The 18,917-nt window shown below is 35.6% G+C and overlaps 1 protein-coding gene across 2 annotated transcripts in view; it reads right to left on the bottom strand.

The window, feature by feature from the left end:
- Positions 1-18,917, bottom strand: part of BRDT (bromodomain testis associated) — a 48,715-nt gene that overhangs the window by 4,876 nt on the left and 24,922 nt on the right. For both annotated transcript variants that reach the window (XM_055083957.1, XM_055083956.1), the window contains exons 14-16: positions 13,458-13,558; positions 4,434-4,639; positions 3,742-3,916 (exon numbers count right to left, since the gene is read on the bottom strand). In XM_055083957.1, coding sequence (XP_054939932.1) covers positions 3,742-3,916; positions 4,434-4,639; positions 13,458-13,558 — 482 coding nt within the window. The remainder of the gene's footprint in view (positions 1-3,741; positions 3,917-4,433; positions 4,640-13,457; positions 13,559-18,917) is intronic.

Genomic DNA, 18,917 nt, shown 5'->3' on the forward strand with positions numbered 1-18,917 from the left:
AAAAAAAAAAAGTACTAATTAAACTTTAATAAAGAACTCCTAAAAAACAAACAAAAAAATAAAACAATATAAAAAATTTGCTGTTTAAATTAATTAAAATTAAATAAAATGAAAAATTTAGTTCCTTAGTTGCATTAGCCACATTTCAAGTGCTCAATGCCATATGTGACTAGCAGCTATTATATTTGATTGTATAAAGCACATTCCTATAATTGTAGAAAGTTCTATAAGACCATATTGCTCTAAAGTAAACTCCACCATATGTTACAACACTGCTAAATGCAATTTGTTTCTGACTTCATACTATAGATAAGAGGCTGACAAAACTTTTGTATATTATTTCCTAGGAAATTTACTTGTATCATAATCAATACCACAGCCAAAGCCAGTAGATTTTTTCTTCTGGAACTAATGTTTCTGTATGTCCTATGAATTCACATGAGTTTTCCAGGATTACAAAAATATCCAGCACCCAATAAGGTAAAATTTACATCTGGCATCAATGATTACCAGGTAAGCAAAGAAGCAGAAAAACACTATCTGTAAAGGAGATCAATCAATCGAAACCAACCTAGAAGTGACATAAATGTCAGAATTAGCAGAGAACCCATTAAACAGTTATGATAACTGTATTCCATTTGTTCAAAAGTTTAATAGAGATACTAAAAACATTAAAAAGACCCAAATCAACTTCTAGATATGACAACTATAATGTCTGAGATGGGACAACTTCAAGTGGCCTAATACAAAAGTAATTGGAGTCACTAAAAGGAGAAAAGGGAGGGGCTTCCCTGGTGGCGCAGTGGTTGAGAATCTGCCTGCCAATGCAGGGGACACGGGTTCGAGCCCTGGTCTGGGAAGATCCCACATGCCGCGGAGCAACTGGGCCCATGAGCCACAATTACTGAGCCTGCGCGTCTGGAGCCTGTGCTCTGCAACAAGAGAGGCCACGATAGTGAGACGCCCATGCACCGCAAAGAAGAGTGGCCCCCGCTTGCCACAACTAGAGAAAGCCCTCGCACAGAAACGAAGACCCAAAACAGCCATAAATTAAAATTAAAATTAAAAAAAAAAAAGGAGAAAAGGGGGAAACAGAAAAAATATGAAGAAATAATGCCCCACATTTTTCCAAGCTTGATCAAAACTATAAACACATCACTCCAATAAGTTCAACAAAGCACAAGAAACATGAAGAAAACAATTAATGAAAACACAGTGTTTAACTTGGAAGCAACCAGGATGTCTGTCAATGGATAAACTGTGGTACATTTATACAATGGGATATTATTCAGCACTAAAAAGACATGAGCTAGCAACCTACAAAGACATAGAGGAAACTTAAATGTATATAACTAAGTTAAAGAAGCCAATCTGAAAAAGGTATATATACTGTATGATTCCAACTATACAACATTCTGGAAGCGGCTAAACTATGGTAGTAAAAAGATCAGTGGTTGGCAGGGGTTCAGGAGGGAGGGGTGAACAGGAGGAGCACAGTGGACTTTCAGGAAAGGGAGAGTATTCTGATGATACCATAATGGTTGGTGTATGTCATTATACATTTGTCAAAACCCATAAGAAGCACAACACAAAGAGTGAACCCTGATGTAAACTATGGACTTTCCTTGATAAAATAAGATTGATAATGGTGTGGCAATGTTGGTTCACAGATTGTGTAACAAATGTACTGCCCTAATGCGGGATGTTAATGGTGGGGGAGGTTGTGTATTGGTGGGGGAAAGGGGAGAATATGTGGGAACTCTTTATACTTTCAATTTTGCTGTGAATCTAAAACACTTTAAAAATAAAGTCTATTAATGAAAAACAAAGGCCAAATAAAGATATTTTCATGTATACAACAGCTGAAAGATTTCATCACCAGCTGACCCACACCACAAGAAATGTTAGAAAGAAGTCCTTTTAGGGAAAAGGAAAATTATACCATTTGGAAATCTGGATCTAGACAAATCAATAAAGAGCACTAGAAACGGTAACTACGTAGGTAAATAACAAGGTTTTTTTTTTAATGTCATTTAAAACTTTTAGAGACAATTTGACTGCTTAAACAATGGTCTAATGGCTAGGAGGGGGGAATGGAAGTACACTATTGCAAGGCTATTATACTAAATGTGAAGTGGTGTGATATAACTTAAGAGAAGACTGTGACAAGCTAAAGTATATATTGTAAACGCTAAAGCAACCACTAATGTAACAAAGTGTTACTGATAATAAGCCAATAAAGGAAATAAAATGGAATCATAAAAAATACTATTAATCTAAAAGAATGCAGGGAAAAAAATAAGAACAGAGGACACACATCAAAAAATAGCAAGATGATGGACTCAAACGTAACCATATCAATAATCATATTGAATGTAATTGGTTAAACACTCCTATAAAAGACAGAGATTGGATTTTTTTTTTTTACGTCAAGACTATAGTATATATTGCCTGCAAGAAAATCAATTTAAATATAAAGCACAGATAAGTTAAAAGTAAAAGGATGGAAAAAATTTTTGCGCCATGCCATCACTAGTCATAAAAAAGGTGAAGTGGTTATATTTCACAGGAAATAATATTGCCAGGAGTAAAAAAGATCATTTTGTAATGAAAAGGGGGTCAATTAATCATGAGGACGTAACAATTCTAAATGTCTATGCACCTAATAACAGCTTCAAAATAACATGAAATAAAATTGATAGAATTACAAGGGTAAAAAGACAAACCTATAATTATACCATCGTAGATGCCAATGCCCTTCTCAGTGTTTGATAGTGCAAGCAGGCAGAAAATCAGCAAGAATTTAGTAGACTTGAAAAACGTTACCAACCAACTTGCCCTGTTTAATAAATACTCTACCCAGCAGCAGCAGAATACACATTCTTCTCAAGTGCACACAGAATATTTACCAAGGTAGATCATAATCTGGGCCATAAAACAAGTCTTAGTGAATTCAGAATTCAAGACATTGTATGTTCTCTGACCACAATGGAGTTCAATTAGAAATCACTAATTTTCTATTATTTTCACTAGCCAGAAAATTTCCAAATATTTGGAAACTAAATAACGCACTTCTAAATACTCCACAGATAAAAGAATAATCCACCTCAATAAAAAAGGAATTAATTCTACTTTTTAAAACATCAGTTTTTAAATATTAAGGACTCCTTAAACACAAGTCTTTTTTTTTTTTTTTTTTTTTGCTTCCAGGTTTGTTAAGATATAATTGACATGTAACTTCTTCATCTAGTGTTCAACTAAATAAACACTGACTAGGGACAGATGGCATATCTTTTAGCCACAATTCATAGGCAGTTTATGGATTTTTCAAGAGTAATAACAGTAAGTGATTTTACCTATGTGCCAGGCATTTTCAGATGTGCTTAATACATGTAAATTCATTTCACCTTTTACCTTTATTATCCATACTTTACAGATAAGGAAATTGAGGCACAGGGAAGTTAAATAAATAGCCCAGGCTCCAACGTCTAGTTAATGGAAGAACCAGGATTTGAACTCAAAGTCTAGTAGCCTCCAGGATTGATACTCTATTATTACACTATGCTTGTGTCTTTTGACTATGAAATTTTAATTTTACTCTCTGATTTTAGAACTGATCCTCACCAAAGAGCTAACTGTCACTGAAGAACCACCCAGAATACATCTTTGAACATGTAAAGACACTGCTCTGTTAAATCTTTCCTTTTGTTCGTTAGATTTAGTAAACGAAAATTCACTTACTGCTTCTCTTCTCCTCCGCTCTTGCTCTTTCTCCCTTGCTAAATTACGGTCTTTGAGAAGCCAGAGTTTGCCTCCATCTTGAGCTTCCAGTGACTGCTGATGTTCTTTCTGCACTTCTCCAAGACACTTGTTTTGCATTTTATTTGGAAAAGATTCTAGAGTGAAGCCATGGTCCCTTAAAGAAACAGTGAAGTTCAAAGTAGGTTTCAAACTCCTTAAAAGTTTTTATTATGAAGATACATTGTTAAATGACAAATATAAAGCAATGTTCTAGATACCCTTTTTTGTATGTTATGACATTATTTTTAGTATTTTTGATGTCAAATTTTACATCGGGCAATCTATCTTAATGAAGAGAAGGTTTTAGAAAACTATGACCAAGGTTTACCATCATCTTCTTACACATAGAATGGAAATATTAAGACATTTCTGGAAAATAATGATGTCTTTATAATTTAGCAATATTGGTATCTTTAATAGCTTCTTCAATCACTTAATTATTTGTATCCCCTTCAAAATAGATACTACTACTTACCAATTTTTTAAAAAATCAATAAAAATTTATTTTTCTAAATATAATTTGCTTTGTGGTCTACTAAATAGCTGAATTATAGCCACTTACAAAAAAGAAATTTATTTTAAATACATGTCTGTATCTCTCAAAGCCTCCATTAATCCAGTAAATTACACACCTTTGATTTTCTTGAAATACTTTTGGTTCCTTTGTATTTTGTTCCAGATGTTTCTGTATTAGTTCCTGTGTTCGAGCTCTCACTTCCTTTTCTATCGCTGCTTTTCTAAATTGGTTGAAGAGCTCATCTGATGATTTCAATACCCCTGATGTTTTGACTGGTTTGCCTAAACTTTTCCAAGAATCTGCATTCTTGATCTTTATATCCTAAAACAAATATTTGATTCAGTATATGTCTACAGATGTCAACTAAATTTTGGAAGAAAAGCAATATTTTTTGATATAGTAATAGATCAAAAATAAAGATTCTGAAGGCTTCAGGTAACTTTACTAAACTTAAGTTAAAGGTTAATAAAGTAGAAAAAATAGGATAACAGATTAACTAAATTCAACTATTCATCTAAGACCAAATTAAAATAGCATGCTTGACAATTATTTCAATTTAATATGAAACATATATGTTAAGGGTATGACAATCTATTAAGAATACAAAAATCCCCTGGTCACTGTAATCAAGATGTTTATGAACAAGGTCCTACTGTATAGCACAGAGAACTATATTCAATATCCTATGATAAACCATACGGAAAAGAATAAAAAAAAATATATATATATACATATATATATATATATGCATATATATAACCGAATCACTTTGCTGTGCGGAGTAATTAACATTGTAAATCAACTACACCTCAGTAAAAAAAAATTAAGTTACAAAACTTAAAAAAAAAAAAAGACATTTCTTGTCTTATGAGAAAAATAAAGCCAAATATACAAGTGATTAATCAGAGGGAAAGTAAGACGATGCCAGAAGAACAGCACAGTATTTGTTGAGAACCCTCTGACATAGCTATGTTTTCCTTTCTTTGGTATGAAGAAAAAAATTAACTGATTGTGATCACTGTTCTTAACTGCGATATGCCAAGGTCTAGATCAGTGCTGCCCAATAGAAATATATATAGTTTAAAATCTTCCAGTACCACAATTTTTTTAAACTAAAACTTTTAATAATATATTTTATTTCACCAAATATACCCAAAGCATTATTATTTCAACATGCAGTCAATATAAAAGACTGAAGATAATTTTATTTATTTATTTATTTATTTACTTACTTACTTACTTACTTACTTATGGCCGTGCTGTGTGGCTTGTGGGATCTTAGTTCCCCTCCCAGGGATTGAACCCAGGCCTTTGGCAGTGAAAGCATGGAGTCCTAACCACTGGACCACCGGGGAATTCTCTATATTTTTGTAATGTCTTCTAAATTGGTGTTTTACATTTATAGCACATCTCAATTCAAATGCTTAACTTTGATTAGAAATCATTGATCTGTAATTAGACTTCATAAAACTTACAGTTGAAAAAGTAGATATGCATAATCAAACTGTTCCTTACATTCTCCAATAACTGAACTGAGTATAAGTTTTTAAATTTAAGTTAATTGTAACTTCTAAAACTGAGTTTCTCAGTTGCACTAGACATTTCAAGGGCTCATATGTGAGCCACTATATGTGGCTAGTGGCTACCATACTGGACGCTGGATATTACATGTCTAGATGGCCCTTCTAATACTTGTCATATTCTCCAGGATAGTTAATGTTATACCACAAAACAAGTCTTATAAATTTAAGAGGACTGAAATCATATCAAGTGTCTTTCCTGACCACAATGATATGAAACTAGAAATCAGTTACAAGAAGAAAACTGGTAAGTTCATAAATATGGAGATTAAACAACATGCTACTGAACAACCAATGCGTCAAAGAAGAAATCAAAAGAAGTTAAAAAAAATACCTTGAGACAAATGAAAATACAACATACCAAAAGGTATGGGATACAGCAAAAGCAGTCCTAAGAGGGAAGTTCATAGTGATAAATGCCTACATCAAAAAACAAGAACTATCTCAAGTAAACCTAACTTACACCTCAAGGAACTAGAAGAAGAACAAATGAAGCCCAGAATTAGAAGAAGGAAGGAAACAATAAAGATCAGAGTAGAAATAAATGAAATAGAGACTATAAAAAGACCACAGAAAAGATCAATGAAAATAAGAACTGGTGTTCTGAAAAGATAAGCAAAACAGACAAACCTTCAGCTAGACTCACCAAGAAAAAAAAAAGAGGACTCAAATCAATAATATCAGAAATGAAAGAGAAGGGACTTCCCTGGTGGTGCAGTGGTTAAGAATCTGCCTGCCAATGCAGGGGACACGGGTTCAAGCCCTGGTCTGGGAAGATCCCACATGCCATGGAACAACTAAGCTGGTGCACCACAACTACTGAGCCCGTGCTCTAGAGCCCACAAGCCGCAACTACTGAGCCTGTGTGCCACAACTACTGAAGCCTGTGTGCCTAGAGCCCATGCTCTGCAACGAGAAGCCACCACAATAAGAAGCCCACGCACCGCAACGAAGAGTAGCACCCACTCACCGCAACTAGAGAAAGCCTGCGTGCAATGAAGACCCAACTCAGCCAAAATCAATCAATCTAAGAAAAAAAGCAAAAAAAAAAAAGAAATGAAAGAGGAGATATTACAACTGATACCACAGAAATATAAAGGATTGTAAGAGACTACTATGAACAATTATATGGCAACAAACTGGACAACCTAGAAGAAACTGATAAATTACTAGAAACATAAAATTTACTGAAAGTGAGTCATGGAGAAATTGAAAATGTGGACAAATCAATTACTAGTAAGGAGACTGAATCAGTAATCAAAAAATTTCCAAAAAGTCCAGGACCAGATGGCTTCACTGGTAAATTCTACCAAACATTTAAAGAAGAATTAATACCAATCCTTCTCAAACTCTTCCAAAAAATAGAAGAGGAGGGAACATTTCCAAACTTATTTAACTAGGCCAGCATTACCCTGATACCAAAATGAGATAAGAACATCACAAGAAAAGAAAATTACACACTAATATCCTTGATAAACACAGGTGCAAGAATCCCAAACAACATATTATTAGCAAACCAAATTCAACAATACAGTAAAAGGATGATACACTATGATCAAGTAGGATTTATTCCAGGGATGCAAGGATAGTTTAACACCTGCAAGTCAAACAACATGATACACCACATTAACAAAATGAAGGATAAAAATATGATCTTAATAGATGCAGAAAAAGCATTTGACAGAATTCAACAGCCATTTATGATAAAAACTCTCAGCAAAGTAGGTATAGGGGGACTATATCCTAGCATATAAACACTATATATGACAAGCCCACATCTCATATCATACTCAGTGATGAAAGGCTGAAAGCTCTTCCTCTGAGATCAGGAATAAGACAAGGATACTCACTCTCGCCATTTCTAGTCAACATAGTACTGGAAGTCCCAGCCAGAGCAATCAGGCAAGATAAAGAAATAAAAGCACTCAAATCAGAAAGAAGTAAAACTGTCACTATTTGCAGATGACATGATATTACATATAGAAAACCCTAAAGACTCCATCAAAAACATTAGAATATAGAAATTCAGTAAAGTTGCAGGATACAAAATCAATATACAAAAATCCACTGTGTTTCTATACACTAACAAACTATCAGAAAGACAAATTAAGAAAAAAAATCACATTTACAATTGCATTAAAAAGAATAAAATACCTAGGAATAAACTTAACAAAGGTGAAAGACCTGTACACTGAAAACTATAACCGTGATGAAAGAAATGGAAGAAGATATAGAGAAATGGAAAGATATTCTATGTTCATGGACTGAAAGAATTACTATTGTTAAAACATCCATATTACCCAAAGCAATCTACAGATTCAATGCAATCCCTATCAGAATTCTAATGACATTTTTCACAGAAATAGAACAAACAATCCTAGAATATGTATGGAACCACAAAAGACCCCAACTAGTCAAAGCAATTCTGAGAAAGAACAACAAAGCTGGAGGTATCATGCTCTCTGATTTCAAGCTATATTACAAACTTACAGTAATCAAAACAGTGTGGTACTGGCATAAAAACAGACACATAGCACAATGGAAGAGAATAGAGAGCCCAGAAATAAACAAATGCACTTATGGTCAATTAATTTACAATAAAGGAGTGAAGGACTCATTTCATACTTGGGCATGTGTTCTGGTGAGTGAGTAGTCCCTGAGCTGCTGCAGAAGAAGATGGGGAAAGAGGAAATTAAAAGAGCAGTGAAGGAAAATAGTGTGGATAGGCTAGGCTTCATATAAATTGGCTTGGCCTCAGAGTCTTGTGGGAGACAGCCAGTAGCCTCATTATTATTTCACTGGAAAATTTAACTTTCTGTTACATTTAAAATAAAGGAAAATGACCTACAAAAACAAACAAAGAAAAAGGAGTGAAAGATGTAAAATGGGTAATGGACAGTGTCTTTAACAAATGGTATTGGGAAAACTGACCAGCCACATGCAAAAGAATTAAACTAGACTACTATCTCATACCATATGTAAAAATCAACTCAAAACGGATTAAAGACTTGAATATAAGACCTGAAACCATAATTATAACTCCTAGAAGAAAACATAGGTGGTAAGCTCCTTGACATCCATTTTGGTGATAATTTTTTGGATCTGACACCAAAAGCAAAGGCAACAAAAGCAAAAATGAACAAGTGGAACTACATCAAACTAAAAAACCTTCTGCTTAGCAAAAGCAATCAACAACAAAATGAAAAGGCAACCTACTGAATGGCAGGAAATATTTGAAAATCATGTCTGATAAGAGGTATATATAAAGAACTTAGAAAGCTCAACAGCAGGAAAACAAACAAGCTGAAAAAAATGGGCAGAGGACCTGAATAGGCATTTTTCCAAAGAGAACAAACAGATGGGCAACAGGTCCATGAAAAGGTACTCAGCATCACTAATCATAAGGGAATATTAATCATAAGGGAAGTGCAAATCAAAACCACAATGAGATATCACCCTCACACCTATAAGAATGGCAATTATCAACTGTTGGCGAGGACATGGAGAAAAGGAAATCCTTGTACAGTGTTGGTGGGGATTTAAATTGGTATGGCCATTATGGAAAACAGCATAGAGATACCCGAAAAAAAAAAAAGTAGAACTACCATATTATGCAGCAATCCTAGTTCTGAGCATATAGTCAAAGGAAATGAAATCAGGATTTTGAAGAATAACTGCACTCCCAAGTTCATTGCAGCATTATTCATAATAGCCAAGATTTGGAAGTAACACCATGTGTCCATCAATGCATAAACAGAAAAAGAAAATGTGGCATATATACATGATGGAATATTATTCAGCCACAAAAAAACAAGGAAATCGTGGATGGAACTTGAGGGCATTTATTATGCTAAGTGAAATAAGTGGACAGAGAAAGACAAATACCATATGATCTCACTTATATGTGGAATCTAAAAAAAACCCCAAGAAACACCACTCCCCCCCCACCAAAACCCCCAAATTTATAGATACAGAGAACAAAGTGGTGGCTGCCAGAGGAGGGGGAGTGGGTAGTGGGCATAATGAGTGAAGAAGGTCAAAAGGTACAACCTTCTAGCTGTAAAATAAGTAAGTCATGCGGATGCAATGTACAGCATGGTGACTATAGTCAATAATACTCCATTGTACGTTTGAAATGTGCTTAGAGTAGATCTTAAAAGTTCTCACCATAAGAAAAAAATTTTTAACTATGTTGGGAGATGGATAGAATAGACTTCCTGTGGTGATCATTTCTCAATGTATTAAGTTGTATACCTGAAACTAATAATATTATATATCAGTTATACCTCAAGTTAAAAAAAAGAGTTAGCCTACTTATCTGGGGTAAGGAAAGATGACAATGCAATACCTGAACATCCTCTGTTTAAATTTTTTTTGATAATTTTCTCCTTAATAATTATGCTTGATTCCTCTTTTCATATTATTTCCATGAAATATTAGGGAGAAGTTTGTCCAGGGTCCCAGGTAAAGCAAAAGAAAATTTATGACAAGACTTTTCCATAAGCCTTTTAAATTTCCATCCTGAAGTCATCTCACCCCTACTGTACACACAAGACCTTCACCATTGGTCACCCAGTTGTGTTTATGAAGTCTTTCCTGTATGTTGCCAATAAAACCTGTTTTCGTTCTTACCCATGGAATGGGCTAAATACTAGTTCCAGACTTCATTTTTCTACTGAGTTAGTTAAAGAATCTTGCCTTCAGATAGAGATTTGAAACAGAACAGGTAATACCTGGTAGTATACTTAATAGGAAATAAAGGGAGGATGAAACCCTGGTCTCTGGCTTGATCCTGGAAATGTCTATCTAATTGCAATAAAATTTTGGCAGATCCTAAAACAAGAAAGTTCATAATTGTGTTTGGAGTACAGTACAGTTTTTCAGACATCACAGAGAAGAATAAGAAGACTTTTGACAGGCAGATATGAGGATGGAAAGCATTCCTCACTGAAGAAAGAACATAATAATTAAAGATATTACTAGATATATCTGGGGAGAAATGAAGAGTTCAATTTCAGTGAATTACAAGGCATATAGTTAAGACTGAAAGGCTAGATTGGAGTCATAATGTAAAGGTGTTTAATCTTCACTCTGGAGTCAAAGTTAGAAACTACTGAAGGTTTCATACATATTAGTAATCTGATCAGAGCAATACATCAGGAGGAACAGTGTAAGAATGTTAAAAGCAGAATGGATTAGAACAAGGAAGGTTTCAAATTAGTCTGACCAGTTATAAATATTACAAAGAGCTCAGACTGAAAGCAATGAGGTCTGGTCTCTGAGGCGGAAGTGGAAAAGGAAACATCTTGAAAGTAAAACCCAAAGAATTTAGCAATTCCTTGGCTGTAGGGGACTGAGAAATCAAAAATGATTAAAACTCACAGGATGTCAGGTCTAGAACTATATATTTGAGTCATTTGCAGAGAGACTGTAACTGAAGTCACCACAGTGGATGTTCAACCAGAGAGAGAAGTAGTAGAAGACCCTGGACTCCTTACCCTATCAAGACTTTGGGAGGGATGCAGCAATTTTAGACATCATTGGTTCCTCTGATAGGGCAAATTACAGGAATAGGGGAACAGCTGGATTCTAGGTAAAATTAAGGCACTGCTTCACAACTGGGGTGATTCTCCTTTGCCCAGGGAAGACCTATGGCAATGTCAGCAAAGTTTTTGGTTGTCACGTAGTGGTAGGGGAAAGGGTGTTGCTAGCATCTAGTGGATAGAGGTTAGGGTTCCTGTTAAGCATCCTACAATGTACAGGCCTACTCCCAACAAAAACTTATCCAGTCCAAAATGTCAATAGTGCTATAGTTGAGAAAGCCTGGTTTAAAATGTAAAAAGTGGAGAAATAAGACAAAAGGAATAATAGAGGCTATAGAGATGGCAGGAGAGCTCCACAAAAATCTGTTAAATGAAAGAAAATGAAGAACAGAGATAGAGAAGTCTTGGCAAGAAGGGATATCTTTTCTTGAGGCAGAGGTAAGTAAGAGACGAACAGCAAAGCTAGGGCTCTGAGTAAAACAACAGAGGTTGGGAGCTTGTTGAAATGTTTTATTTTAGGATCAGCTCTTCTTTGGGCAAGATGCTTGAGCTGTCTGGGCCACAGTTTGTTCATAAAGACTAATTCTCAAAGATCTGTTCTTTGAGAACCAAAATTCTGTAGCCTTTTTTTTTTTTTCAGTAAGTGGTAACACTGCTGATAGTGAGCAATGGTAGGAAATAATGTGAAGGATGGAAACAGTTTAAAATCAAGAAAAAAAAAGAATGGAAATGGTTTGTTGTGAAGAGAACAAGCCACACAATTCCACTCCTCCTCAAGCTTTCAACATTTTAGTTCCTACTATATGCTAGACATTAGAAATCAACAGAGAGTAGACTTATGTCATTTTTACCTTTAGCACAAACTTCAATGGTATGACATATACTTGATGTTTTGCTGCTTATTTTTGCTGTAATCTCTTTGCCCTTTTGAAAATTTTCTTACTGTTTTCAAACTTATTTTGGGTCAGTCAAAATTATAGTTTTGTTAAATTAGAAACAAAGAGTTTAGTACACAGTAAACCAAATATTTGAGAAACTCTACTGCATTATTCTTTGCATCCTAAAGGGGATAGATGACACTTCCAATGTTTAAACAAAAAACAGTAACAATAAAAAATTTATGCTGGATATCAGGAGAGGCACTTTTTAGAAAAAATTTTATTATTTTTTAATTTTCCCCCTTGGCTACACTGCTTGCAGGATCTTATTTCCCTGACTGGGGATTGAACCCGCGCCCTTGGCAATGAAAGCAAGGAGTCCTAACCACTGGACCAGCAGGGAATTCCCAGCAAAGGTACTTTTTAAATGGTTCTTATCAATAACAAAACACCCATATTAAACATAGGTAATCTTTGATGATAATAAGTATTAGCAGAGCAGTATGTAAGAAAGTCAAAGATTCTAAGAATAAGAAAAAACAAGGGCCAAAGCAATATGCCCCTCATGGTGAAATGTCAGATATTCCTAAGTGTGCCCAAGCAGTAAGATTTGTCCTCTGAAGTACTTACAAGGAAAAAAGAAAGGAAAGAATGGAAGGAAGGGAGGGAGAGAAAAAAGAGGGGATATGTGAATATCTCATTCATAGTCCATTTCTGAGTTACTAGATTCAAATGTCTAGAAAAGTACCTGGTGTATCTAATGTATCCCAAACATCTAGAATACTTGTTGAAAGACTGATCAATGTGTGGTTTGAGATTAAGTGCACCAAAGACTCCATGAGGAAATCACCTACAACAGATTCTAAAAGATAGTTTTATAACATGTTTTAAAATCAGGATAGCTGGCAAATACCAGCATTATAGAATTTACAATTTAAACACAAATATGGGGACTGAAGGTAGAGCGTGGGGAAGAGTGTTGCTCACAGTTTAACTTTTTTTTTTTAATAAGTAGGCAAAAATTAGGCTTAGAGATCCAAAATTCATTCAAATTAGGGCTTAAAATACCTCTGTGCCATTTCTATATTCAATTTTAAATCCCTTCAGTATTTGTGAGAAAAAATAACTTTACTCTTACCTTTTGCACTGGAACTTGACATTCTGATTCTAACACCACTGTGTCATTATCACTGGACTGATGCATCACAGTTAGGCCATTCAAGCGTTGTTCAGGATCATCTGGATGCACACATTTTTAGAATAGTAGTCAAGTTATTTCATCTTGATTCTCCAGAATTTGACATTTCCACCCCCCCCTCCCGGTCAGAAACTATGAAAATAAAATAACTAGTTTTTTTACGCTTAATTTTGGAGTATTCTTAGTTGGAGAATTGTAATACTGTAAAATAAACATTTTCACTTGAAATTTTACCTCCTTTATTTCTTTTCTTTTTCTTCTTCTTCTTTTTTTTTTTTTTTGTCAGCATAAAGTATAGCTGATATTGTGGCTCCCCTACCAAGACCTATTTTAGCTTTCCCCATGGTATAGCAGTCTTTCAGCTTGTAAACTGACCTCAGCTCCAGAGATGGGTCTTCATTGGCCAAGCTAATTATGGTAATCCTACCCCCACACCAGTGAATCATTTAGAAGAGAGGCCCTTAAACCACTGTAGGGCTTCCAGGGAAAGAAGCCAAACTGGTAGCCAAATTGAGAACAAAGAAAATACAAAGAATTGAAGAACGAAGATACCAGACACCTAAACTACCCAGTGGGGGATAGGAGTAAGAAATGCAAAATGTTGTTTGACTCTGAGGTGAAGAGAACAAACCACACAATCCTGTTGACTGTAAAGCTTTCATACAAATATTTCATTTATTACAGGTGAAAATAATTTCAGAAATAGAGCTTGAGCCTTTGTCAAACATGTCTAAATGACTGACCTACTTCTGGACTACAATATGTATGATAACAAAATTCCTTGTGTAAGCCAATTTGGAGCTGAATTTTCTGCATTTGTGACCAAAAGCATCCTGGTGTATGAAACTTAATTAGGTCATTTCTGTTTCAGTTCTCTCCAGCTCTTGTCTATAGGTCCTAACTAGTAGCAAAAGGACAGAAGAGAAAAATGGAAACTTGAGTTGCTATCTTTTTGTTAATTGGCTCAAGCTCATAAAATCCTGGCCACTTAGAGTTAGGAACTTACGTTTAAGCTCCTATCACCCATCAATTCCTTTGATTCTCTGGCTAAATCACACTAGTTGAAGGTGAGGCTTGAAGAAGGGAGGAACTCTAAAGGATAGGAGTGAGCACAGGAGGGTGAGACAAAACAGTCAGTGGACGGATGAAAGAAAGAACAGAAAGAAAGAACAAAGTATAAATTTGTGTGTTCCTACGTGGCCCAATGCACCTATTTTCTCAGCTCAACAGGGAATGGAAAAATAGGGAGAAAAGGTCTAAGTACAGAACTACATCCCCTCTCTGCTTGGGATCAGATATTATTTAAGAAGTAGAAAGAGTATATATGTCAAGAGAAGTATATTCTAAACGACTCAGTTTGTTGACTCTAAGTTGGTAAGTGGTGACAGTGCCATTATCAAGAATTAAAGAGGAAAGATTTAAATGTAGGAATTAAAAGGGGGAAATTCAGTTTTGACATGCTGTATTTGACATGCCTATGTGCTGTTTAAGGTATTCAGTAGAGTTGTACAAACACGCCTGGGGTTTGGATGCTTGAGTTGTAAAAATGAGACTAGAAGTCATAGACTCCAAGAAGATCATCCAGGAAGGATGTATAGATTGCTGCCTTCCAACCTTTTACATGCCATAATAAGTAGAAAATGATCAATGTATGGCATACCTGGGTAAATGGGAGGTCTGCTCCAAGCCTATTGCTATGAGAGCTGAGGGGGAGGTCCTAGCTTAGTAAGCCTATGCTTTGGAATACGGCTAGAAAAGCCTGGAGTAAAGTAAAAAGAGGCTTAAGGATGTAACTCAGAGTATTATCAACATTAAAGGTAGGCAGATAAAGTAGGTGTCTGTAAAGAACGTTCAGAGATGGGATGATCAAGAGAAGAGTGTCATAGAAGCCAAGGGAAGTGTGTCAAGGGACCAACTCTCTGAAAAACATTTTCATATGGATGCCCTCTGGCACCTCAAAACACTACAAAACTCATCTTTCCTCAGACATCTGTTCTTCATCTGTGTTCCAGGTCTGTCAACCTGGACCAGTATCCAGCCACTATCCTCTGAGCCACCAAAGCTTATACACCCCTTTGTTATTAAAACCCAGCATATATTCATCTTTTGCAGACCTGCTCACTCCACTCTTGTGATTTCTTTCAACTATACCTTTTTCTTTCTTTCCATCACTTAGTTTTTTTTGTACTACTGCAACAGCCCAGTTGGTCTTTTCCTTCTCTGGTCTCTGTTCCCCATCTCTCCAACTGACCTACACAATACTGGCAGAGTAATTACACTGAAGTACACTCTGTTCAAAAAATCTTCATTGGATCCCCATGATAGTATAGGGGGAACAGATAGTAGGATAGTATAGGATCCCCTATACTATTACAATTAAGTCCAAAAGTCTCTAGGTATTGAGGTTCTTTATGATCTGAACCTGATCTACCTTTCCAAATTTATTTCCCTGTATTCCGATTTATCCAAGCAAAGCTTTAATCACATTGAATTACTGGTCACCTAAATACCCTCATTCGTGTTGTTCCCTCCATCCAAAATGCCTTTTGATCCTACTATACATCAATACACATCTTTCAAAGAGATCAGGTAATTCTGCCTTCCTCATCTACTTAAATTTCATTTTTGGTTCTTTTAGGGCACATTATTTTAATTTTTAAAAAATTTTATACACACACACACACACACACATCCACAGACATATTTATTTATTTGGTTGCACTGGGTCTTAGTTGCGGCAGGTGGGCTCATTAGTTGTGGCATGTGAACTCTTAGTTGCAGCATGCATGTGGGATCTAGTTCGCTGACCAGGGATCGAACCCAGGGCCCCTGCATTGGGAGCACAGTGTCTTATCCACTGCGCCACCAGGGAAGTCCCTATTTTTACTTTATATACCAGTTGTTTACTTCTCCTACTAGATGGCAAACTCCTTGATTTACCTTTTCATTTGCCATGTTAATTCACATTGATGCGACAGCATAAGTTTTTTTTTTTTTTTTTTAATTCTTAATACAACTGAGTGAAGATTTTTTTAAGAGCTGTGGAAGGATAAATTATAAAGATAAGTTTAGTAATCCTTCATGACTAAAAACTTCAACTTATTTTAAGGAAAAAAAATTAGACATCTTCCAATTCATGTGGAGATGATGGCAGAGGTTTTGAAGAAAACTGATAACACTTAAAACTTCAACTTCTTAAATATTTATGTACTCTTAACATTTTTGCCAAACTACAAGAAAACTTCAGTAAAATTTTTTTTACTTTTTTTGTTTAAAGGTTTAACCAAAAATTTATTTCCACCAAGATTAAACGCCAGAAAAGTAAAATTCTATATACATTTTATAGCTTATATATATTTGCAGTTTCCCTTGGGCATAGTGCCACCTACAGTTGGCAAATGCAAACCACTTTGGTTCTGAAAAATCTGCTTAAGTGCAGTAGAACAGCCATTCGGCATCATCCAAAGTTTCCCTTTACACAATATTATTACTCACAATCACGTACAAACAGAAATGGAAGGAATACAAGAAACGGATCCCGACCGAAGATTTAGATATTTAAAGCCTGACTTTTCATAGATAGGACGTTTTCTTAAAATAGGAACAAAAGACCATCTTGACTGCATTCTTTCCATTATTTTTCTTTTTTTTTTGGCGGGCCTCCCACTGTTGTCTCTCCCGTTGCGGAGCACAGGCTCCGGACGCGCAGGTTCAGCGGCCATGGCTCACGGGCCCAGCCGCTCGGCGGCATGTGAGATCTTCCCGGACGGGGCACGAACCCGTGTCCCCTGCATTAGCAGGCGGACTCTCAACCACTGTGCCACCAGGGAAGCCCTCTATTATTTTTCAATGTCTTTATTCTTCTTCAAAGCTATCCCTATCATTCTCCTATGAACTTACTATAATGAAAACAGCAACTTTTCCCTACTCTGGTTCTTTCCGATTGACCTTCAAACACGTTCAAATCTTGCCGATTTCAAAATTCAAAACAAAACAACCTCTCTCCCAGTCTTAAAAAAACAAAAACAAAATACCTATCTTCCTGTTAAAGCCACAGCTATCTTCCCATCCTCTTCAATAAAATTCTTGAAAGACTGGTTTACATTCAGATTCCATTACTTCTCAATTTACAAGAATCTGCTTCTGTCTCAATCACAATAGCCATAAAAGAAGCTTTTGTAAAAGCAAAAAAAATCTCACATTGCCAATTTTAATCTTCTCTCCTCATTCCTCATGGTACTTTAAGGCTTTGTATATAGTAGGACATGATACTCGTGATGATGATTTCCTTCGAAAAACGTATCTCCTGGGCTTCTATTATACCATTTTTCCTTTTCCTCATAGCTTTGATTACCTCTTCTTTTAACTTATTAATTTTTTCTACTTTTACTGAGGGAGTTTGGTTACCCAGAATTTTGTCCTTGACCTTTCTCCTCCTGCTCTGTACATTTTCCTTCATTCTCATGGCTTCAAGTAGCTTCTACATATTGGTAATTCCTAACTGTAGTTCTTGTTACACCCTATTAGTTCCAGAAACCTATTTCTAGTTATATATTTCCAATTAGATATTCTGTAGCATCTTAAACATGTCCAAAATGAACAGTGTTTCTTATTTTCAAGCCAACTGTTGGATAATACTCTGGTAAGACACTTATTCTAATAAAGCTTAGTAATTCTGCCACAAAAATATCTAATTTAGCCACATCCTTTCTGTACTTACTGCCTTTGTTTTGGTCCTCATAATTTCTTTCCTAGCTGCAATCTCTTCCTAATGTAAAATCTGATTTTGTTATGCTCTTGTTTGAAGCTACTTTCTGTGTGCAAAATAAAAGATCCAAATGTAGCACTGGTATTTAAGGTAATTTATGACCTAGAACAACTACATCTTCAGTTATTCTCCTGAGTACCTTGAAAATATTTTTCCAGAAAAGAATGGCTATAAATATTTCATACTTTGGATCTTTGTTTATACTTCTTCCTGGGATGCCCCCCTCTGTTGCCTCAGATATTTTCTCTCTTGATCTCCACTCCTTCTCCAGAGTCAAGAGCTATAACTCGAGTTAAATGCAAAATGGAATACTCAAACACAGAATAGTAGGGAGCTTTAACTGGAAGCAATAAAGGAGAATCAAAACTTCTGTGTTCCTCCTAATCTGTGCTTCAGTAAAACAGCTTAGAAATTTCTTCTGTTTTGGAGAAACTCCTGCCACTGGAAGGCCAGGGAGCAGTCTAGATAGAAGGAGACATGGATATGGAATATTCACATCTGCTTCTGTCTAGGCCTGAATACATTTGTGTCTCAAAGTTCAGGCACTCCATAAGCTGGGCTCATCACTATCAGAGAAGTATGCTCCTGTGCCACACATCCCCAGGAGGACCAGGCTGAGAAAGGTGATACGT

This window comes from Physeter macrocephalus, chromosome 4 (assembly GCF_002837175.3).
Source record: "Physeter macrocephalus isolate SW-GA chromosome 4, ASM283717v5, whole genome shotgun sequence".
Classification (NCBI taxonomy): Eukaryota; Metazoa; Chordata; class Mammalia; order Artiodactyla; family Physeteridae; genus Physeter; species Physeter macrocephalus.